General features: G+C 44.3%; 1 protein-coding gene across 4 annotated transcripts in view; it reads left to right on the top strand.

Moving 5' to 3' along the window:
* The first annotated feature begins 570 nt into the window (after positions 1-570).
* The window catches only part of AGK (acylglycerol kinase), a 71,259-nt gene continuing 47,644 nt past the window's right edge, over positions 571-24,185 (top strand). The window contains exons 1-2 of one of the 4 annotated variants that reach the window (XM_037514605.2): positions 571-596; positions 4,233-4,355. In XM_037514605.2, coding sequence (XP_037370502.1) covers positions 4,255-4,355 — 101 coding nt within the window. In that variant the 5' untranslated portion in view covers positions 571-596; positions 4,233-4,254. Of the gene's footprint in view, positions 597-822; positions 932-1,163; positions 1,284-4,232; positions 4,356-24,185 lie in introns of those variants that run through there. The other 3 variants (XM_037514596.2, XM_054692733.1, XM_037514613.2) reach the window with 3 other exon arrangements.

Here is a 24,185-nt window from a genome sequence, read left to right on the forward strand (position 1 = left end):
GGCCATTTTCTTCCTTGAAATTTATCAGAATTGGGCCTCCCTGGTGGAGCAAGGGGTTAAGCACCGCACTATGAAGTAATCCACAGCCTCTGCAGCACGAGTTCAATCCCCGCCCAGCCAGGGAGCTACCCACATGGCGCGGCAGACCTCTCCTGTCTCCCCGCTGCTCCTCTCAGCAGCGTATTTCAGTCCGTCTGCCTGTTCTGTTCCCTGCTGTCTCTGGGGTCCTCTCACCCCCCGCATCTCTGGCCTGTACCCCAGCTCTTGTATGCATAAATAAATCAATCTTAAAAAAAAAAAATCTGAATTGCCCTGTTCATTTATTTCCCAGTTCAGTGTCAGGAGCTGCACGGTTTGCCTTGGTAGGATTTCCATAAAATACTGCTGAGCGATGGATGAATGGATGATAAGATGAGTGAATGAACGAACGAGTGAATGAAAATAAAAGCGCAGGCCGCCGAGACGCCCTCCCGGGGCGGGCGGAACCCGCGGGCGGAACCCGCGGGCGGAACCCGAGGGCGGCGCCGCGGTTTCCCGTAAAGGCGCGGGAGCCTCTCGGGCGCACACCGGAAGGCCGGGCGGCGCGGCACCGGCGGGTGAGTGCGGCTCCGCCGGGGCTGGGCGCGGGCCGGGGGCGCGGGCGCCGGCGGAGGCGGCGGGGACCCGCTGCGGGGGCCCGCGGGGCGGGCGGGGCGCGGCCGGAGGGCGGGAGCGGGGCGCGGGCGGGCTCCGCGCGGGCCTGGGGGGCCCGCGGCCCGGTCAACTGCCGGGGCTGCCCCTGCCTTGCGGCCCGGCCCCCGGCCTGACCCCCGGCCTGACCCCCGGCCCGACCCCGGGCCCGACCCCCGGCCTGACCCCGGCTGCAGCGTCCCCCCTTGCAAGTTGGGGCGAGTCTTGCCGGGCAGCTGCGTGGACGGCTCCTTCCTTCCAGGTGCTCGCCGGCTGCTAATTCATTGCTGGCCGGGGCGCCTCGCACCGGGCCCCGGGGACCCAGCTTCGGGAGAAGCCCCCGCCCTTGGGGAGTTCTTTGAAGAACAGACAACCCTGCTTTTGACATGACCGAAATTAATTTGAACTTGTAACATTTGCCGAGCCGGGTAGGAATTCCCTTGTCGGCCTAGAGTGATGACAACTTCAATAACAGAAAAACTCCGGCGGTGCGTTCCCGCCCCTCTCGGATGTGAGCTTTGCAGCCTCGCGAGTGACTCTGAGCTCGTGGTGCAGCCTCGTTTTTCTGACTAGGGGACGGACTACATGATGTGACTGACTCTCACTACCAGCAGGTGACAAAGTGAAAGGCTAGACTCGGCCCAGAACCCCTGGGCTCGTTAGTGCTCCTGGCTCTGCACTGGGTTGCCTGGTTGTTCCCACTTTCATAATTCACGGGTCCTTCGTTTGTCAGAGGAAGTTCAGGGGTGGCCTAAGGCAGACTTGTCCACTCTCAGATGTGCTGTAGCTTCTTACGGACATCCTTCGCTTTCTACGTTTGTCTTGGATGATTTTGTCTGCTCTCAAACATGCCCTCACACCAAGGAGCCCCAAATCTTTAGCTTCTACCCAAGTTCCCCGGGTTTCGAACTGCTAAATCGAGATTCTCATTGGTCATTACCACTTGGATGCCCCACAGCTTTTCAGACTCATTATCTCTAAAAAGGCACAGGCTGCTTTTCTCCACGATCCTGCTGCTCCAGATGAAATGGTTGAAGTCATTATCCAGTCAGTTGCCCAAGGAGAAACCTGGCTTGGTTCCTCCTCCCACCTCCTGCAATCAATTGCCAAGTGGCTGCCAAATTTCCACTTTCTAAAGATCTCCCAAAGCCACCCTGTATGTCTGCTTTCTTTCCTTCAGGTGCCTAGACATTGTGGTAACAACTTCCCTTTGACTCTCTGTAGCTTTAAGCCCAGCTTCCAGTCCATTTTGCATCTAGCTACAAAGTGATCTTTCTACAGTTCAAATATGATATGTCACTCAGTTAAATTCCTTCGAAAGGTTTTTTTTTTTGTCATCTTCAACATAATATTCCAGAGTACTTAGTATGGATTCAAGATCCTTGCTGACTTTCCCAAACCTTCTCTATCCTTTATCTCCAAACCACTGTTTCTCAAAAGTGCGGGGGGCGGGGGGGGGGGGGGCGGGTGGGCGCTGCCCTCAAGAGCCTGATGATAGCCTAGCAGGAACAACTCAGGACCTCTGGGTGGGTGATGCCCAGGAATCTACGTTTTAACCCGTTTCACAGTAGGGCTTGAGAGGTGTTGTTCTAGATACTCTCCCATGTTTATTCATTCCCGACTAACTGCCTTTATTTCCCCAAACACATCTTGTTTATGCCTTTGTGCCCATTAGTCTCGTTAGCACCTTCTTGTGTAACTCTTACCCTTCAGCATAAAGGTCCCGCCTCCTGGAAGACCTGACAGACCACGCTGCACTGATCACCTGCAGCCTATTAGGTCCATCCTTGTGAGGTCTTAGACACAGCTGACCCCTCATCCTCCCCACCCTGTACTGCAATCATAAATTGTGTCATTGTATTGCTGTTGTGGATTTACCAGTTGTGTGCTCTGGAGATCTAGAGACTTGTTCTTTCTTGCCTAACACCCAGCTGTTAGGTGTTTATTAAAGGCTTGTCGAGCGAATGAGGACAGTACGGTCACATGGGGAGGTGTTCAGTTATCAGATGGGCCTTTGGGTTTCTTCATGTATTAGCTTGGATGGTCTCCCAGATACCCAGGAAGGTGGCTTTCCTGGCACTAGCTTCATTGCTGCTGGCGATAGAGATGTTTCTTGCCTTGAGAGGAATTTTAGCCAATAGTGGATTTAAAAAATTACTTAGAGACACTTACTAAAGCATGGTCAGGCAGGAGCCTCCCTGGTGGCACAAGGGGTTAAGATGCAGCCTATGGAGCTGTCTGCAGCCATTGCAGCATGAGTTCGATCCCCGGCCTGACAGGGAGCAGCCCACATGGCACAGCAGACCTCTCCTGTCTCCCCGCTGCTCCCCTCAGCTGTGTACTTCAATCTGCCTGCTCTGTTCCCCACTCTGTCTCTGGTGAATCCTCTCACCCCTCATGCTTCTGGCCTGTACCCCAGCTCTTGTGTACTTAAATAAATAAATAAATCTTTAAAAGAAAGAAAAAGAGTGGTCAGGCAGACTTTACTCCATGTAGGGAGAAGCCTCTTGATGTACATACAAACCTGCACAGGGTGTCTTGCGGTGGGGAGGAAGATTGGACTCACCTTCGACTCCAAAGATAACAGTGGGGGTTATAGCCAAGGAGCGGGGTGGGGGGTAGAATGGAAACTTACGAAGAGGAGACATCTGGGATGAGGGAGATGCTTGTTAAGACTATTCTACAGAATTCTTGCTGACGGCTGCCCAGGGCGATAAGATATCTAGGTGGTCAGGAACTGTGGGCTGGGATTTTTGCCAAACTAACTTAGCAGGATTCTTGCTCAGACTGGTGCAGGTACTTGAATAGTGTTCAGTTCAACGTCCTGTCCTTATAATGTTGATGAGAAGAAAATATCAGTTCCAGTCGGGGCCACATCTGTGTGGGGTTGCATGTTCTCCCCATGTCTGGGTGGATTTTCTGGGGGGGGGGGTGCTGCTGTCCATATCTGAAAGATACATGAGATACATTGGTGCGTCTCAGTTATCCCAGTTGGCGTGAGTGTGGGGTGTGCGATGCGCCCCTCAGTAGAAGGGGTCCTGCGCAGGGTGGTGCCCTGCCCATCTTGTGCCCTGAACAGGAACGAGTGGATTGGAAAATGCTTCATGCTAGAACTGTTTTTTATTTGTAAATAGAAGTTTGGCGATGCTTTTGTGCTGTAGGAATTTTATCTCCACTAGCCTGGAGTAAAATAAGGATCATCAAATAAATGCTGTGAAGAAAACAGGTTAAGGATATGTTGTCACTTTGGCTTTTTAGTGAGGTGCTAATGTGCTTCCCTTGGGGGGGGAACATGATCAAAGCAAATCGTTAATTTCATAGGTTCATTTGATCACGTTCATGATAGATCTTTGTCATTTACAAGCCTTTGCTCAGGAAGTTGAGCTTTTACACAGCCACATGCTCTTCCTCTTAATGGAGTTTCCTGGGGATGGTCTCTGCTCGAGGGGAAAGAAGGAAAGGAGAGGAGTGAGCCTGGAACATCTGTGGAAGCGTGGAAGACAGTACGAGGGGTTACATGCTTTCTTTGGAGGATTACATTTTCCTTTTTCTGCCTCTGCTAGCCCGTCAGATCCCTAGGAGAAGATGACTGTGGTCTTTAAGACACTTCGAAATCACTGGAAGAAAACTACAGCCGGGATCTGCCTGCTGACATGGGGAGGTCGCTGGCTCTATGAGAAGCACTGGTAAGCCCCTGGCAGCCCTGCCTCACCCCATCCTGCCTTCACCGCCACCAAAACTGCCCCAAAGCATCAAAGGTTAAATCCTGCCCGGCTGTGCTTGACTCTGTAAACACTGTTGTAAAAGAGAATGTTGAACCAGAAGCAGAGAAGGGCTTCTTGTAACCAGTTTTGGAAAACTGGCTCTCTGCAGAGCTACTGACACTCACCTTTCAGCGGGTGTAGAGGAGGGTCGTGAGATTGAAAGGTGAAGAAAGGGAGGCCTTGAGAGGGAAAAGTCCCCTCCTAGGTTAACTGGGGACAGGGACTGGAAGTCGACGATCACCCTCGGGCTTTATTCCTTAGTTTCTTACCGCAGCCCCTTGGTCTTGACCATTGCTGGACATCCCCTGAGCTTGCTCCTTCCACCCCGTGACTCCAGATCTCTCTCCCATTAGCCTAAGCTAATTTAAATGAGCATTTTTCAAACAAACCTTTTGTTTGAAAAAAGAAAATGGTGGCGTCGTGGTTTTTATTCACCTTCAGATCCGGAGGGAGAGGACGCGGAGGCAGGGCGCCGCTTCTGGTTTCACGTGGTCTTAAGATGTCAGTAAATGGGTTTTCTGTACAAATTGTACAATTTATTAAGAGAGCCAATCAGATTGCAGTGTTTTGGGTGTAAACGTCTACATCTAAGTACAGACAGCGCGCTCTGAAGCCCAGGTGTCTTCAGTGACAGAGAAGAGGCATCAGGTGGGTGCAGAATCTCCAACTGCAAAGAGGTACATGGTGAGGCCTTTGCAACAGTCCCAGCTCACCAGGGTCCTGCAATTTTATGCCACATGGTGTCTAGTTTTTACAGTTGTAGAAAGAGGGAGCAAGCACTTGAACTCCATTAGCTGCCGTATTCAGAAAAGATCTAAGAAGCTTAAAATTTGTAACACATAAAAAAGGACAGAGGAAATATTTGAACAAATGGAATATGAAGCATATGCGTTTGGCTTTTCCTCCTTGATCTACTTATGCTGGAGTAGATCTACTTATGCTGGAGCCTTTCCTAGGAGAAAGGCTCCTCCTGCCCCCAGCCCCTTGCAGGAGCACCCGGTCCAGGCTGGCTGGCTCCCCAGGGAGAACTGCCCACCTCCTGACGTCACTGCTCTTCCACTGGGGGGGTGAAGATTTGAGGGAAATAACCGTGTCTCCTGTTTGGGCTGTCTGTGGAGGTACTATAATAAGTTCTTACCAGTGTAGTCTTGAGGCTTCAAAAAAGGCCTGTTGGAGACCTCCTTCAGAGCTGGATCTGAACCAACTTGAACCGGAACGTCCTGGCGGTCCGGCGATCTCGTTTTACTGTCTCTCCACATTCAAGGTTACTGGCTCACCATGTAAACCCCCATCTCCTGCTGACTCTGCGACTACGTAGCCTTTACTTTTTTAATTGTTAAAAACATAACCTCAAATTTACCACCTTAACCATTAAGTATGCAGACAGTAGTGTTAAGTATATTCACATTGTGTGCAGCAGACCTCTACAACTTTCACATCTTGCCAAACAAACTCTCTACCCTCCAAACAGCTTATTTCCCCCCATCCTCTACCCCTCCAATCCCCTAACAACCACGTTCCACTGTGTATAAACGCGACTACTTTAGATACCATGTAGAAGTGGATCCTGTACTATTTGTCTTTTGTGACTGGCTTGTTTTCCTCAGTGTGTCCTCCAGGTCCCCCTGTGTGGTTATATAAGGCAGGATTTCCTTTTCAAGGCTGAGTAGTGTTCCATATATCTTTATACTGCATTTACTTTTTTTTTTTGTATTATATGAGATTTATTTATTTATTTATAATAAATTTTATTTTTATATTCCCCATACAATTGCAACCCCCCATTCTGACCCCAATCCCTCCCCTCCCGCCCCCCACCCCCCAAAAAGTGTCTCTGGTTCATAGTTTTTTGTTGATTTTGATTTTCACTTTCTTACAGTTATTCATTTTCCTGGTCTCATTTAAGTTTTCTAGATTCCTGCTATGAGTGAGACCATCCGGTATTTTTCTTTTTCTTTCTGGCTTATTTCACTGAGCATGATCCCTTCCGGTGCCATCCATGTTGCTGCAAATGGCATGTGTTTATATTTTTTGAATGCTGAGTAATATTCCATGGTATATATGTACCACATCTTCTTGATCCAGTCATCTATTTTTGGGCATTTGGGTTGTTTCCAAAGCTTAGCTATTGTAAACAGTGCTGCTATAAACATAGGGGTGCAGGTGCTCTTTGGAATGGATGTTTCTGTGTCCTTTGGGTAAATACCTAAGAGTGGAATTGCTGGATCATATGGAAGCTCTATGTTTAGTAGGTCAAGAAATCTCCACACAGCTCTCCATAGTGGTTGGACCGGTTTGCACTCCCACCAACAGTGCAGGAGAGTTCCTTTTTCTCCACAACCTCGTCAACATTTGTTGTTGCTAGTTTTTTTAATATGTGCCGTTCTCACTGGTGTAAGATGGTAACTCATGGTAGTTTTGATTTGCATTTCCCTGATTACAAGTGATGTTGAACATTTTTTCATATGCCTGTTGGCCATTTGCATTTCCTCTTCAGAGAAGTTCCTTTTTAGCGCTTCTGCCCATTTTTTGACTGGGTTATTTTCTTTGTTGTTGTTGAGTCTCATCAGCTCTTTGCAGATTTTTGTGATCAGTCCTTTATCATTAGTGTTGGGTGCAAAAATGTTCTCCCAGTCAGTGGGGTTTCTCTTTGTTTTTGTTATTGTCTCTTTTGCTGTGCAGAAGCTCTTTAATTTGATGTAGTCCAGCTGTTTATCTTCGCCTTCACTATCACTGCTTTGGGTGATGTATCTGTAAAGATGTCTTTGATGTGCAAATCACGTAGTGTTTCGCCTATATTTCCTTCTATATATTTTATGGTTTCAGGTCTTATGTCTAGTTCTTTAATCCATTTTGAGTTGATTTTTGTGTATGGTGTGAGGTAGTGGTCAAGCTTCATTCTTTTGCATGTAGCGACCCAGTTTTCCCAGCACCATTTATTGAACAAACTTTCTTTGCTCCAATGCATAGTCTTTGCTCCTTTGTCAAAGATTAGTTGACCATAAATCTGTGGGTTTATTTCTGGATTTTCTATTCGATTCCATTGGTCTGTATGTCTGTTCTTGTTCCAATACCATGCAGTTTTGATGATTATGGCTTTGTAGTATAGTTTGAAGTCTGGGAGTGTGATGCCTCCATTCCCTTCTTTTTTTTTCAGGAGAGCTTTGGCAATTCGGGGTTTTTTGTGATTCCATATGAATTTCATCAATAATTGTTCTATTTCTTTGAAGAATGACATTGAAATTTTGATTGGAATAGCATTGAATCTGTATATTGCTTTTGGTAGGATGGCCATTTTAATAATGTTTATTCTTCCAATCCATGAGCAGGGGATGTCTTTCCATTTCTTTGTGTCTTCTTCTATTTCTTTTAACAGTGTTTTATAGTTTTCTTTGTATAGGTCCTTTACCTCTTTTGTTAGATTTATTCCCAAATATTTGATTTTTTTTGTTTCAATAATAAAAGGGATGGTTTTTTTTATTTCTTCTTCTTCAGATTTATTGTTTGTGTATAGGAAGGCTACTGACTTTTGTGTGTTGATTTTGTATCCTGCCACTTTACTGAACTGATTGATGAGTTGAATTAGTTTTTCTGTGGACTTTTTGGGGTTCTCTATGTATATTATCATATCATCTGCAAATAGTGATAGTTTGACTTCTTCTTTTCCTATTTGGATTCCTTGGATGTCTTTCTCTTGTCTTATTGCTCTGGCTAGGACTTCCAGTATTATATTGAAAAGCATATACTGCATTTACTTTTATCTGTTCCTCCCACCGCTGGCTATTGTGAATAATGCTACTCTGATGAACTTAGGTGTGCAGATATGTCTTCAAGATCCTGTTTCTGGGGTGTATTCCCAGATGTGGGCTTGCTGGATCAGATGGCTCAGTTTTTTGTGAAACCTCCATAGTGTTTTTCATAGTGGCTACACCAACTAACAGTGGTGCTGGGGGTGGGGCGGGGGAGCTTTCTCCACATCCTCACCAGAGTTTGTTATTTTGTGGTTTTTTGATAGTGGCCAACCACGTTCACGTTTCTCTAACCTCAGAGCCCTCACAGTGTTTATCGATGTCCACTAGTTGGTTTTTATTTTTTTTTACATGTTTTACGTTACTGAATTGTCTGCTGTGTAAATGTCCAGTGTGTTTTTATTGTTCTGATGGGCTTTACAATACATAATTCTCCCAAATGCCCTCCATTTTGTTGACAATGACTGCATTACATCCTTTCCTGTAGTTACATAGTACTGTGGTGTGAGCATACAACATCTTCGTGATTGTTTGTTGATGGACATCTAGGCTGCTTCCGCGTCCTAGCTATTGTAAACAGTGCTGCCGTGAGCAATGCTAAACTTGGGTTTCTGTGTCACTGGTTTCATGTTCTTTGTATGCTCGAGAAGGGGATTTCTGGGTCATACAATATTTCCATTTTTAGTTTAAGGTAAATCCAAATGCTTCCCGCAGTAGTTGCACCCGTGTGACGGGTCTCCTTTTTCTCTGCAGCACTTGCTGGAGGCTTTAGTCTGCCCTATCCTTATGGGCATGAGACTGTCTCCCATTGTGGGTTTTAAGGGGCATCTCTTCTTGCAAGTGACAGTGAACATTTCTCCATATGCCTATTGCCCTTCTGGATAGCCTTCTTGGTGAATTGTCTTTTCATTACCTGTTATCCATTTATTAATTGGGTTGTTTATTTTTTATAGTTAAATTGTATGAATTTTTTATGTCTTGGATACCAATCCTTCATCAGTTACATTGGGTACATGTTTTCTCCCATACATTAGGGTGCCTTTTTAATTGTGTTTTCTTTCTCTGTATAGAAACTTTAGAGGTGATCCCAATTGTTTTTTATTTTTATTTCCCTTGCTTAGGGGTTGAGTCACCAAAAAATGTATTTATTGTTGGTGTTATGGAATATATTGCCATGTACTTTATTGTTGCAGGTCTTGTACTTAAGTCTTTAATTCATTTGGACTTTATTTTTGTGTTTGGGTTTAGTCAGTGATCTGGCGTCATTGTTCTCTGTGTGGCTTTTTTCCCTGGCATCATTGATGAGAGAAACTGTCCTTTTCCCCTTTTATGGTCATAGCTGCATTAGTATAAATTAGGTAGTGGTGTGCATGTGGACTTAGCTCTGGGACTTTGATTCTATTCCATTGATCCATGTATCTGTTTTTGTGCCAATACCATATTGTTTTCAGTACTGTTCCTATAGAGTAAAGTTGGAGGTCCAGTAATGTAATACTTCCTTTCTCTCCTTTTTTTATTAGGGTTGCTTTTGCAAATCGAGGTCTTTTGTGGTTACATATAAATTTCAATATTTTGTCCAATTTCATTGAAAAATATTGCTGGTATTTTTGGGGATTGCATTAAATTTATATAACATTTTAGGCAGGATAGTTATGTTGATTATTTGGTTTTCCCCATCCTTGAGCTGGCCTTGCGTCTTACTTTGTTGCTCACCAAGCCCTCTAATACCATCTTATAGTTCTCATTGTATAGATAGACCTTTTATCTCCTTTGGTTAAATAGGAGGTATTTAATTCTTTTTGGAAGCAATTATAAATGGAATTGTTTTCTTTTTCTCCCTGTTGTTATCTGTATTTTTTTTTACTCCACCCCACTCCCCCTCAACACAACACGAGGTTATGAATTTTTGTAGTTGATTTTGTAACATGCTACTTTGCTATATTCATCTATTGTTTCTAATAATTTTTTTAGTGGAGTCCTTAGGATTTTCTATATGTGGTATCATATCATCTGCGAATAGCAATAGTGCCACTATTTTTCCAAATTAGATTCCCTTTATTTCCTTTTTTTCACCCTGATAGCTCTGATCACAACCTCTAAATACTAAGTTAAAGAAAAATGGTGATAACAGACATCCTTGTCTTGTTCCTGATCTTAATGGTTTCTCATCATTACGCTGTTATTTGTAACATATGGCCTTTACCCTATTGCGGTAGGTTCTTTCTGTTCCCATCTTGTTTAGGGTATTTATTATAAATGGGTGCTGAACCTTACCAAATTCTTTCTCTGCATCTGTTGATATATGATTTTTATCTTTTGTCGATGTGATGTAGTTCATTGATTTAGGTATATTTAACTCTCTTTACATCCCTGGGATAAATCCCACTTGACCATGGTATATTATCCTTGTGATATACTGTTGAATTTGATTTGCTAGTTATTTCATTGATTTTTTTTTCAACATTCGTCAATTGTGTCTATTTTTAAAACAATTTAACCAAGATGGGCCTCAGTTCTCTTTAATGGTTTGATAAAATTCATTTGTAAAGTGGCCTGGTTCTACACTTTTGTGTTTTTGGAAGATTTAATTTCCATGCTTGTAATCAGTTTGTTCAACTCATCTGGGTTAGTCTTGGTAGGCTGTATTGATCTAGAAACTTGACTGTTTCTTCAAGATTATCAAATTTATTGGCATATAATTGTTCATAGTAATCTCACATGATCCTTTGTATTTCTGTGCTATCTGTGGTGATTTCCCTTCTTGGGTTTATGATTTTATTGTTTTTCGTTAGCATAGCTAGAGGTTTGTATATTTCATCTTATTTATAAGAGCCAACTTAATTTCTTTGAGGTTTTTTTGGGGGGTGGGGGTGGGGTTATTGTCTTTTCGATTGTTTATTTCCACTCTTATTATTTCCTTCCTCCTAACTTTGGTTCTTCTTTTTTCCTCTTTTTCAAGTTGCTGTAGATGTAGTATCAGATTGTTTATTGGGGATTTTCTTCTTAATGTGGGCTGTATTCCAGTATCTTCCCCTTTAGGCCCACTTGTGTCGTATCCCCTAGACTCTGGTAGCTTGTATCATTTTCATTTGTCTCATGGTATTTTTTAATATCTTCTTTGACTTCTTGTTTTTTTTTCTTATTTGTTTGAAACTCTTTGGGCCTCTTATAGAACGATGCCTGGCTTGTTTCCTGGGTTGAGGTGACTTTCAGCAATTATTTCTTTAAATAAATTTTCTATAACTTTGTCTTCTGGGATGCTTATGATGTGGGTGTTATTTCTCTTTAAGTTATCCTAAAGGGCTCTTACACTTTGTCATTAAAAAATTGTTTTTTCCTCTGCATCGTTCTGTGTGTTCCCCAACATTGTGTTTTCAGGTTCATTAGTTCTCTCCATTGCTTCTGTCTGCTCTTGAGGTCCACAATTGTATTTTTAATTCAGCTCTACTGGGGTTTTTTCTGTTTTTAACTGTAGCTGCCACATATTTTCCTTATCTTTATTCTGTTACTGTTTTATATCCTCTGTGTGTTTTTGTTTTTTTTCCCCTAAGTTCCATAAGCTTTGTTAGATCTGTTTCCTTGAATTCCTCTTTGATTGTTCTCAGTTCTGCTGAATTAAGACTCTTCTCAGGGATTTTTTTGCTCCGGCATTTGTGATACATTCTTCTGTCTCCTCATTTTTAATGAATAAGCCCTCAGACTGTGGTCTTTGCACCCAGCTGACTGCTGTCAGCAAGGTAGCAGCTATAAACAACACTGGTGCAGTAGTGCGCTGAAGGATCACCTCTGGTACACACAGGAATTCAAGCTTCTGGCGCTGTGAGCACCAGAGTTGTGTGGTAGAACCCACGGTGAGTCCTCCGTGAGCTCTTCGTTGTTAGTCTTTTATGGTCTCACATCTGCTTCCACTCTGGGCTCTTTTTCAACATTAGCTGCAGTGCTGGGCAGGGTTGGTGGTAGTTGTGGGGTTACAGTGTGGAAGTTAGATTCTCTTTTCCAGCACTGTATCCTGGGGTGTTTGCTCCTCTGCTCCTCTTACTGACAGGTGCTTGAGCTCTAATTTGTTCAGATGTTCCTTTCTTATTTTGGTTTTAGCCCTGGGTCTGTGTGTGGGGGGTTGGGTGGGTGGCAGGTGTTTACAATCTTCTGGCTTCACTTTCAAGCAGCAGCTCCCCTGTGAGGAGACACAGGTGCTCTGGGTTCTCGCCTTACCAATTCAGGCTCTAACTAGTCTATATTGAGAGCCTCAGGCTTGAGCCAGTAATCCTTACCCTGCACCCGACCCTTGCAGTTTCCATCATGGGTGCCAGCTGCATACCCCGTCATCCATTGCCACCTCAGGAGTCTGTGATGTTGCCAGGTGCCTCAGCAACTGTACGGGGCTCTGCCCAGCGCTGCCCTCCCTATTGTGGGTAGTACTGCTCTGGTTTCGTTACAGTCTACTTACTGTTTTTCCTATCCCTTGCAGCTGAACCTTGGCTCCTCTGCGCTGCGGTCATCTGTTTTTGCCACAGAGATTTTTGTTTACTGCAGTCTAGTTGTGAGTGGAGGAGGTGAGCCTGGAGCCTTCACTCTGCTAGCACCTTGCTGAACACCTCCTTGAAACAGCTTTTTCTTTAGCTTCTGACTCCCAGATATCCATTTTTCCTCCTTTTTCACTGTTTTTCTCATCTATTAGCAGTAGCTCCCCAGGCCTCTGCCCTAATCCTTATGCCCTCAACCTGCGTGATCTCCTCCACACATAACGGCTTTGGTTTCTAGCTGTAGGTAGATAAACCCCAAGTTTGTGTTTCCATGAAGATGTCTTTGAGCTCCAGGACTACGTATGTATCCAGCTGCTCACTTATGTGTCTATGTGGATGCTTGACAAGTGCCTCAAACTCATCAGACTAAAAGTAAAATTCAAAGCTTTACTGCCAAATCTGTTCTCAGCGATTGGTACCAGTCTCCGTCCATCTGATTTCCTAACAAAAATTTGAATGCCATCCTCCATTCGCCCTTTGCCTCATTCCCCCCATTTAGGCTATACATGGAGGGATTTTGCTTCCTCTAAATCTGTCAATTACTTGATTTCTTTTGTCCTCTTTGTTGCTACTTTTCTCCATCCTTTCTGGCTTGAACTCCTAGCGACTGTTTTCCCTGCATCTACTCATGCCTGTTCCTAATCTGTTGTGCACACAGTTACCAGAATGATCTTTGAAGAGCATAGCTTGCTATTGCTTTTAGACTCAAGTCCAAAATTCTTACTAACTGTACATGACCTAGCCCCAAATGGTAATGTCTTCCACACTACACCTCAGCAGATGGATCTTCAGGCCATCCAAACTGACCTGTCCTTTCTGTTCAAGGACTCCTTGGAGGACCTTGCGCTTGTTGTTCATTTCTGGAACATTCCCATTCTCTTTCGCAGCCGACTACCGTGGCTCCAGGTCTCAGGTGTTAGTTCTTCCCTATTCCACCCTCTGGGGTAGGCAGTCTTCCTGGTTTTTCTCAGTACTACTACGAACTTCTGTATAGTGCTCATTACTATTTTAATTTTTTGTTCTGTCTTTTCATATCATCATACTCTAAACTCTGTGCTGTCCTCTAGGCCCAGCACATAAAAGGTACTTGGCATATTTATTTAGGGAAGAGTAAACCAATGGTGAAGGTACTCAGGACGAAACCCTAGCGCTCTCGACTGGCTACTTCTGAATTTGCAAACCCAGGTTGTTGATTCCTCCCAGAGAAAACTATACACTCAATCCACAGTCACATCAGTCTTCAGCTTCCTGCAACTTTATTTTGAAATATTTATGAATTTCCTCAGTTTCTTGCTGTGCTTCTCCATACTCCTCCTTAGATGATCTTAACTCCTACTTTGCAGAGAAAAATCACATCAGGCGATTGTCCCTAAACCCACATTCGTGTCCTGTCTGTCAGCGCTCAAGGTTGCCTACTTGTCCATGGCCAGCACCCCCAAACCTGCAGACGCCCTGCTTCCCTCTCCTGCTTCCCTGTTCTCATTGGGTGTCCTTTCTCCTGTCCTTGCTCCTTCTCTCCCTGCTGTTTGTGCCTGTTACTTGTCACATGTCAAACTGCTCAAGTCCTCTCTCAACTCTGCATTCCCCTTTATCTGTTGCCCCTCACCTTCCACTTCCAGCTTCTTGACAGCACACCTCACAGTTGCCAGCTCTACCTCCATTGTAGGCAAGTCTGGTAAGGTTTGGTTTCTCTCTCGTCCTTTGGTTGAACCTGCTCTTGACAGGTCATTACTAGCCTCTTAGTTGCTATGTTAATGGATACGGTTCAATCTGTATCTGTCTCATTTGATCTTCTTCCTGTTTTACTTATCTGATAAAGTAAAGTGACATGCTCTCCTCCGCACTTAACCGTCCTCATGCCCTGGTTCTATTCCCATTCTGCCACGCTTCTTAGGTAATCCTGATCACGCTAGTGATTTTTTCAAGGTGTGATATAGAGAACCTGGAGTTGGTAGTCTTGTCACTCCATGTCCTCTCCCCGCATCCTGTGTGAATACTGCAGATGGCTTCAGGCCACAGCGCCAAGAACTCCGTCATGTTGCTCTTCCGCTAACTGCCTGGGAGTGGCGCTCCAGCACCTTGGAGGGAACAGATGTGGTTCCTGACCTGGCATCAAAGGCACTTCACAATCCTGCCCCTGTGTCCTCTGCGTCGTGCTCCCTCCTTAACGCTTGAACTCAACCTCTGTTCCAGTCATCTGGGAAGAAGCTCTGCCTTCTGTTTTCCCTCTGCTTTGCAGGTGTTCTTCCCTCTGCCTGGAGGACTTTTACTCTTCTTCACCTGGACGGGCACTTAGAAAATGCCACAGAGCTATGTGAAAAATAGTGGTGGCATTTTTAGCATAAGAGGAAAGAAAAACGGCATGTATTTGGTAACTGCTCATACCTGGTGCCAGACTCGTTTCCACGTATATGGTCTCACTTAATCTTCAGAACAGCCTGGTGAGAAAGGAGGTGATATTACTATCATAGAAATTAAGGCTCCGAGAAGTTAGTAACTTGCCATCAGTCATCTGGCTACTTTACTTGTTGCTGAAACTGGAATGTGGGCCATTGATCATGCTCCAAACCCCACATGCTTCTTTGCTGGTGACAACTGTGAAGACCTGTGCTCACTTCAGTATGTAAATTGCGCTGTATTTATTAAGGACATTACCTTCCAAGTGCCTTTTATATAACTTTTCTAGAACTGTGCTGATGTTATGTTCCCATTGTGTTTTCAGCTGCTCAGATAAAATAAAGCTCCTTTATTAGACAGCTAGCCAGCACATTTATTAGCATTTAGTAGAGTTGAGGGTGACAGCTGAACACATTGCCCTAGGACCAAGCCACTCACCCCAAAGTCCCCTTCTTGTCTGTGCTCTTTGTTCTCTGTCGATGCTTATGTTTTTGTTCCACTTCTAACTTATTCCCCTTTGACTCAATATTCTTTCCTTTTCACATTTCCATTTTTCTCCCCTTATGGCCACCTGGTTGTAATTGTAGGTGAGCGTATTTTTGCTAAGTTCTATGAATTTTCAGACATATGCAAAGTTGAAAGAATATTACAATAGATACCTGTCTTTCTGCCACCTGAACTCTAGATTTTACTGTGTTGGTTTATTACATATCTGTCCATCTCTCTTGTAATCTTCCTTTTTGATGCATTTCAAAGTAACTTGTAGACATCAGCCTGCCTCCATCTAGATGCTAACCATGTCTATTAGTAGAGAGCAACATTTCCTTACGGGTGTTTTTGTTGTTGCTGCTTTGTTATAAAATTGACAGTGAAATAAACAAATCTTAAATATACATTCCCTGAGCTCTGTCAGGTGCATACTCCTGTAGAAATGAGATTCCTAGCAAGAAAGAGACTTCTGCCATCATTCCCAATGTTTGCCTCCTTTCATAGCCAATCCCTATCCCCCACTGCCTGAGGAAACCGTTGTAGTGATTTTTTTTTCCCCCTGCCGTAGATTCATTTTCAGTTCTAGAACTTTGTATAAATGGAATCATGTAATATACTTTCTTTTTTGGTAAGTCTCTCAGTGTAATGGCTTTGAGGTCCATCTATGTTGTTATATTTATCCTTGGTTCATTCCTTTTTATTGCTGAGCAGCATATTAGAATTTTAAGTTTCTTGTTTTTGATTTCTAAGGCTAGTAAACATAATTTGTTTCTCATTTTTAAAAAGTAAATTGTTTTATATGTATTTGACTTTTTTCCTTTGAAAGGAAAATGGTATCTCTTGATATAGACTTCATATGACAATAACAGTAAATAATCTATTTTTCTCTCTGTCCTTTTTTAGTAGTTGCTTTAATTTGTCTTTTGACACTTTTAATTGCCAGTTTTGCTCCATTGTTACTGTATTTATACATTTTCTTCTCCATTGGGAACTCCTCTCCCTTCTCCTAAGTTTAAAGAAAAAGACCCAGTGGCATTTCCCCTCTGCATCCGTCCCCACAGCAGGTCGCAGTGGTTGAAGGAGCAGCAGGGTCTGCTCTCAGGACTCGGTAAAAGCAATTGAAGAGACAGAAATGACCCTGTTTGCTGAAAGTAAAGTGAATTTAAGTATTGCTCATTCCTCTTCAGCTGCTCTTTCCAAGCTTTCTGGGTTCCCTGGGGAAGGTTATGTTCCACGTTGTTCAGTTCATCATGTCAGCAGTTACCTGCAATAGTCTCTCGCTCAGTCCTGCCCTTTTAGTAGCAAAGAATCTGCTAATAAAAAGCAGCATAAAAAAGGAAGCTGCGTAGTATATAAGTTGTCCCTGGAGTCAGAACTGACACTTCCTGGCATTGTGACCTTGGTTCCTAAGCCTTAGGGTCCTCTGTAAAAGGGGAAGAGCAGTACCTCATTGAGTCATTGAAGGATTAAGGGAGATGACTGTAAAACTCCTAGCACCATGCCAGAGAGATGTAAGGTTTCAGTGAATGCTAATTTTGTGAGTACGGGAATATAATAAATACTTAGTACTTGGGGAATTATAACGATGTTCTGCTAGTAATTGGGCGACGAGTGATTCGAGAGGCAGCCAGTGGGGAAGGAAGATGAGGATCTGCCAGATGGTCTGATACGAGTGGAGCCTTTATTTATTTCACCTTCCGTGTGTAACAAGACAGTTTGGAAAAGTATAGTGTAAAGATTGACAACATAACCATCAAAGAGGCCGGGCACAAGCAGTTATAGCCAGCAGGCATGTCCGAGCCATCGTCTCTGATTGGAGCTCAGATTGTTCCTTTCATCACTGTCACTGGGGACCTTGTGCTTGCTCGTCCTCGCTCTGCCCTCCCTCTGGTGATTCTGGCCAGTGAGCCTGGCATGTCTTCTCAGCTTGCCCCCTCTGTCAGCCACTCGGTGGGCTCTGCTCCTGCTCACTTCGGGCTCCTGGTTCTCGGTGTACTCTGCTGGTGCTGCTGCGCCCATTCTGCACCTGCCTTGGCCTGGGCCCCAGGATGCCCTCTTTATTTCTGTGGAGCATCTCGCCTCTCGCCTTAGCCAAATCCTGGTATCTTAGCAATTTTAAAATCCTGTGAACACCATGAATCCCTTAACATTAAACTTGCGAAGCAAATGTGATCATGCAGTGATGGTCCCAGGCCCTGTTCCCTAGGTGTTTATTAATGTTGGCCTTGCTTTGCTCTGAACGCACGAGTGTTAAAGGTGATGACCATACACTGGCTTCGCAGTGGTGGGAGCCCACCTTTCAAGTTCTGTGATCAAAAACAACAGCTCAGAAGAGGTGAAAATAAATGGGTATGGGTAGGCCTGAGGGGTGTGTTTGGTGTCATTCAGTTTTATTGCAAACTCAGTAATAATGATAATAATGGCTGGCGATCAGTGCTCGCCCTGTGCCGACACGACTGCCAGCTCTTGATGTTCATTAACTCATTTTATCTTCCTAATAACTTTAAGAGGTGATTATTAATCTCTTGAGATTAATGGCCCTGTGCAGATGAAGAAACTGAGTTAATTTACCCAAGGTCACACTGCTAGTAAGTAGCAGAGCCGCAATTCAAAGTCATCCTGATCTTACAAAGGGGCTCCTGTGTCTTAGGTAGCAAAAGAGAAATGAACTATAAACTGAGGTGGTATTTTTTGATGACAGAAACTAAATGTTATACTTTAGTCCATCTCCATGGTTACACACCTTGCAGGGCAGTGTGGGGTAAACAAGACAAATAAAGCAAAACATTTCCTCCCTCTGCCCCTCATTTAACCAGATGCAGTGATTTGGCTTTGTCACAATATAGGGACTGACGTAATTCATTGACTCGGGCTAAAAGCTTGCAACGGGGCCTCCCCGGTGGCGCAGCGGTTGAGCGCTGGGTTGCGAAGCTGCCCGCAGCCTCTGCGGCGCCGGTTCTATCCCCGGCTGTTCCCCGGCTACCGGAGGAGGGTCCCACATGGCGCGCAGACCTCTCCTGCCGCCCGCTGCTCCCCTCAGCAGTGTACTTCAGTCCTTCTGCCTGCTCTGCTCCCCGCTCTGGCTCTGGTGAATTCTCTCACCCTCCCGTGCTTCTGACTGTACCCAGTGCATGCATAAACAAAACAAAACAAACAAACAAATAAATAAATAAAACATGCCTCTATTTAAAAAAAAAAAAAAGCTTGCAACGGCAGATCTTCACAATTTGGGGTCTTCCTCTCTAATGCAAGAATCTTAATTCCTGCACTACTCTGAGTGAACTGGCGCTCTGAAATGGTGGCTTTCTTTGCCACGTTCATGAAATTTGCGCCTCTAAATCTGACATCTGACACCTTGTTAAAAGCTATCTTCTTGGCTGACCCAGTCCACCAGCTGTCTTAACCATTAAGTCCTTATGGAAATATATAACTGTTCTGAAGCTTTTGCTGAAACTGTTGTGCTGGGGTCCCTTTTCAGACCGTTAGCTTCCCAAGAGAAAAGAGGTGTCCTAACCAATTGTTTGCATGAATGCTGAGCCCCACACAGTGTACCCGGTGTCCTTTGCAGCAGAACTCAAGAGGTCAGGTGACCCTAACAAGTTGATCACAATTTACATACAAGGTCTATGTAAAGCCAATTCAGGTACCTGTTGTAACCATAATCTCCAGTGGTTCAGTTTTAGTATATTGAGTTCCTGCAAGATTCCAGGGCATTTGAGAAATCATCTCAAAGCAGAGTGATGTAAAAGATGAAGAACCAAGTGAGAGGCAGACTTGAGGAAACAAAAATCCTCCCTCCTAAACTCATCACGTCACTGACTCTTCAGTCTTAATGGACAAAGTCTAGAGCTCCTCCGTTTCCTCTTTCCTGGTGTCTAGGAGTCCATTTTCAAGGTGCCAGTCAAGGTCAAGAAGAGCTTCCAGGCTTTTCTTTGCCATGGTCCATGAACTCCAGTCCTTTTATGAGAACCTTTTGCTTTATTGCTTCATGTAGGTGCCTCCCTCCCCTTTTCTGTTCAAAGTTGGGGCAGCCTAAGTAAGGCTGTCTTGTGCCATATGTCCCACGTGGTGTAAAATCAATGTTACCATGTTCAAATCTGGGTTTCCCAGTCACTTGGGTCTGGGTCTGTGCCTGCCTTTGCCACCAGCTAGTTGTGTAACATTGTTGAAGTGTTCAAACTTAGTTCATTTATTATCCATACACTATCTTACAACTTTATTGTGACTCACAAAGGTGATTATCACAGCTCCTGGCACATATTAAAAAGAATACAGCTGTTGTTACTAAGATGTCTGAGATGCTCTGCGCTAGGTCATGCTGGATAGTGCAAAGTACACGTTAGGGATGCCAAAGGAAGTCGTGGATTCTTTTTTTCCTTTATGGAAAATTTAAATATATCAAAATTTGAATTTTGTGAAGAACCCTCACGTACCATCACACAGCTTCAACAAATACCAACATTTTAGTAATTTCATCTCAACACCTTTTTTCCTTGAATATTTTAAAACAAATCCCAGATGTTACACCTCAGTTTTATCTAAATAGTTCACTGCCATCTTTTATAAGTATTTAAAAAAAAACTTCATGCCATTTTTATGAACCTAACAAAAATCTTTTATGTCTTCTAATATCCAGGCTTTATTTCTTATTCCCCTCAAATTCTGCTGTTATGGTTTGTTCAAATCAATATCACACTAGTCTTACACATATTTGGTGTCTGTCTCTGAAGGCTCATAAACTACAGTATGTATGTCTTTTCAAACCAGGCAGGTCTGCATTTGCCCTGCAGGATTTTCCACACTAGATTTGACAAATGACTTCCTCATAGTGTTCAGCGCTGTATCAGGCTGTACTGGAGCAGGAGGCGAAAGGAAGCACCCATAGTACCAACTTGGTCTTTATTTAAAACTGTGATAATGAGTTCATAGGTTTTGCATTCATTTTGAATTTTTTAAATATATTAAAATATTTATCTGCTGCTGCTTTTTTTGGCACATCTTTGAATTTTGCACCTGAACAAGTGCCTCACTCCTTCATTCTGAGCCATGAGTTGTTCATTTGTTCATCCGTCCTGTGTCTTGTGAACTGGTGATTAGTCCAGATTCTCAAGCTTTGCTATGCAGAGTGTGGGCTGGGGGCTGGGAGCACAGGCTCTCCTGGAAGCTGGCTAGAAATGCAGATTTTTCAGGCCACTTCCAGACCCTCTGAGCCAGGATCTACATTCTAATGGCATCCCCAGGGGCTTGGTTGCACGTTCAAGTTTGAGGAGCACTGCTCTGGAGGCGTAGTTCAACCTGGCTTAATTTTTGGCAGAAAGCTTCATAGCATGTTGTAGAATTCTTAGGTATCACATCAGAAAATACATGGTGTCCAACTGGCCTGCTTTGGGTGATGTTAAGATTGATCAGGGTTCACAGTGATCTGAATGTAGACACGAGGTTGTGCCATGTGAGTAACACCTGAGCATGGATAGGTAGGCTGCTGTCTGGTTTGCTCTCACTACTACTGGTCATGTGACCTTTATCAGGTTACTTCACTAACCTCTGCCTGTTTCCTTAGGAAGGTGGGGCATAGTGAAATCTGTTTAGCAGGTTAGCTGTAGGATTAAATGAAATGGTACGTAGCCATATGGGGTACTGGGTTACCCCTCCAGGAATGCTAGACATTTAGGACTAGATGGCTGGCCAGGTGTTTGGCTGAAGGAGATGAAAGGAGAAGTCTTTTTGGCTTCAAGACTAGGATAATTGGTGACAGAAAGAGGAAGTCGCCAGGGAGAACGGGTTTGAGGAGGTATTATTTTCCCTTTTAGATAATGTTGAGTTTGAGAGCCTGACAGGATGTCCAGGGGGAAATGTGTTAGGTTCCAGGGTAAATTATACATGGGACACACTTGACTAGGCCTGAGCCTTTTCTTTTGGCACAGATTCTGGCTTCAGTGACGTCTGATACTTCGTTTTTTAGCAGCTCTGGAGTCTCTGACAAAGCAGATGTCCTACCTTGACATAGGTTCAAGTTAGTGTCTGACTCTGCAGCCAGTGGGGTGGGGCCTGCCTCAGTCAGCTGAGCTAGAGAGTTGAGGGGTTTGTTTAGCCTTTCAGCCATTTCAAATTTCATGTCTCTCTCTCTCTCCCCCTCTCCCTGCACAAGCTGATGCTGAAATTTGGGATATTAATAGGTGCTATTTAAAGAACCTCATTTATGGGCAATTAAATAACATGCCTGTCAGCCCAGATTTGATAGGGAATAGGGGAACTTTTTTTTTTTTAAAGTGCAATGAAGTTTAATTATGTTCCCTTTCCTTTACACTCACTTTGTCAGATTATTTAGAAAACAGATTCTTTTTTAAAAAAATACATTTTTCTTTCCCATTGTTTACTGGCAGTGGAGGAGGGGGCTGAGATGGGAGGGCCGAAGGAATAATCAAGTTATATTTTGTTGACTTTACATGATTTTTAAGGGTATTTATATCAGTGGTTTTAGCTGCTCCAAGAACTGCAGCAAGAATGTTGATGGTTGATGCTAAAATTAACTCCTCTTTACATGGTAACTGACATCTCAAGTAGCTCGTGTCACGGAGCAGCACAAATGCTGACAATACAGGCCACTAATTTATGAGATTATAGGTCAGAAGTTGTCCAGTTCTGCCCTGTATCCTGGAGCCCAAAGTAAATATCACCTATGTACACTGTTTAGAGGCCAGCCTATTGGGTAGGAGGGTGATAGATGCCTTCTTACACTTTTTTCTTGGATAGCCTCTCTGTAATCTTTCTTAGTCTTTTTCTACATATATGGATTCATGTGCCTCGTATATGATTGACACTCGGTTTGTACTTAATCATAATAGTGCAGGCAAATTTATTATGATCACAGAAGACAAAGTAGTAGTATTTTGGTTGCCTTGTAAAGTTAATGTCATGGAGTGAGAGAAAAGTATGTGGCATAGAATGTGTAACTTGGGGCAGTGGGTGGAAATGAATAAATGGGAAAATGCAGGGGTGGAAGAAGTAAAGGAGAATGAAAGAATGTCAGTCGGATCCTTGGGAGAATTTGCTAGGTGTAGAACTCATTGCAGAATGGTCGGTGGGGGCAGCCGAGGCCTGACCGTGGCTGTGTGGTCAGGACCTCAGGATCCACACCGCCACCCGCCAGAGGCCCCGCGGAACTCCGCTGGCACACTCAGCCCGGTGGACATCGGGGTGGCGCAGTAGGACAGATGGTGGTAGCTTATGAAAGCTGAGGCTAGACTGAGAGGGTGAAGCTAGAGTTTCCATCTCCTGAGAGGACAAGCAAGTGATGAAGGTGTACGTTCCTCTGCTTCAGTTTCTCTTGGTCAGTAATGCGGGAATAAACTACAGAAGCCATCTCTCTGCTTGATAAAAGTTCTACAGACCAAAATGATGAGCTTAGTTGTGTAAGAGGACCCCTCAAGGAATGCCGTTTTTCATGCAGGCGTTTCTTACTCTGAGTCGGGGGGGCGGGGGGCACAAATTACATGGAGAAAACCTGAGACATTAGAAGGTGCTGGCAGTGTTCACGTAGTGGCTGGTGCCATGGGACCGGCTGGTGGGGGTATAGACTGAAAAGGCCGGGAAATAAGATGGCAAGGCTGTGTCTTGGGCTTTCTGTATTGGAGTGGAAGAATAAGCACCAGCTGGGGCTCCACTGCCATCGGTAGCTGTAACTGCAGGGGGAGGCCTGCCATCGAGGGCAGAGAGTAAGGCTTTGGCTGCCTAATAAGTGTTCTGGATAGATTTAGGTGGGCTTTTTTCTAAGCCAACTTGCAGAACAGAGAAAAGTCTGTCACTGTTGTGATAAATCGTGAACTGCGGGGATGCGTAAATGGTTACACAGTGGGCAGAGCTGTTTGATTGCATTTTGTCATTTGGGAGTGTGTTAGACGAGAAGAAGAGCAGGCTGGGGGGAAATGCTGTGTTCAGAATCAGGGCCTTAGGTTCTAGTGCCGAGTCTTTCAGTACCTTCTCTCTACTGGTGGGTAGATCCCCACCCTGGGCATTTTCTCAAAGTAGTTTCTAGGAGCTCAAAGCTGAGGTCACCGTTGAAGAGTGCCCAGCTTAAGTGAATATGCCAGAATCTCCTGGGGCCTAGAGACCCAAGGTAGGAACTGAGTAGGGGGGGAGGGATGTGTACACGTGTGTGCGCCTTGAGAACCACGGCTGTGACGACCTTTGTTACTAATGGGGTGTCAGTGGCATGGCATGTGGGGGCAGGGGGCTGAGGGGCAGCTGAAAACATTGACCTAGATCATTTCTAAAGACTCTTCAAACTTTAAGTTTTAAATGGTCAGGAAATGAAACGAGCTTGGTTATCTTTGATCGAGACTTTTTATTTGCCTGACTGCAGTAGGCTTTTATACTTGGACAGAGAAATTTATGAAGATACTAACAATAGGGCTTGTGGACTTGAGAATTGCTGTGAATAGACAGGAAGCCCATGGCCAAAGAGAGGGTAACTTGATAGTCTGGGGTGAATCGCACATCTTGGGTGAGGAGTAGGTGAAGCGCCTTTCTGTCTAGGCTTGCTGGGGGGATTGACTTGACTGAGACATCAGATACTCGACCTCTTCTGTGCTGGC

This window comes from Talpa occidentalis, unplaced genomic scaffold (genome assembly GCF_014898055.3).
Source record: "Talpa occidentalis isolate TD23 unplaced genomic scaffold, MPIMG_talOcc4v2.1, whole genome shotgun sequence".
Taxonomy (NCBI): domain Eukaryota; kingdom Metazoa; phylum Chordata; class Mammalia; order Eulipotyphla; family Talpidae; genus Talpa; species Talpa occidentalis.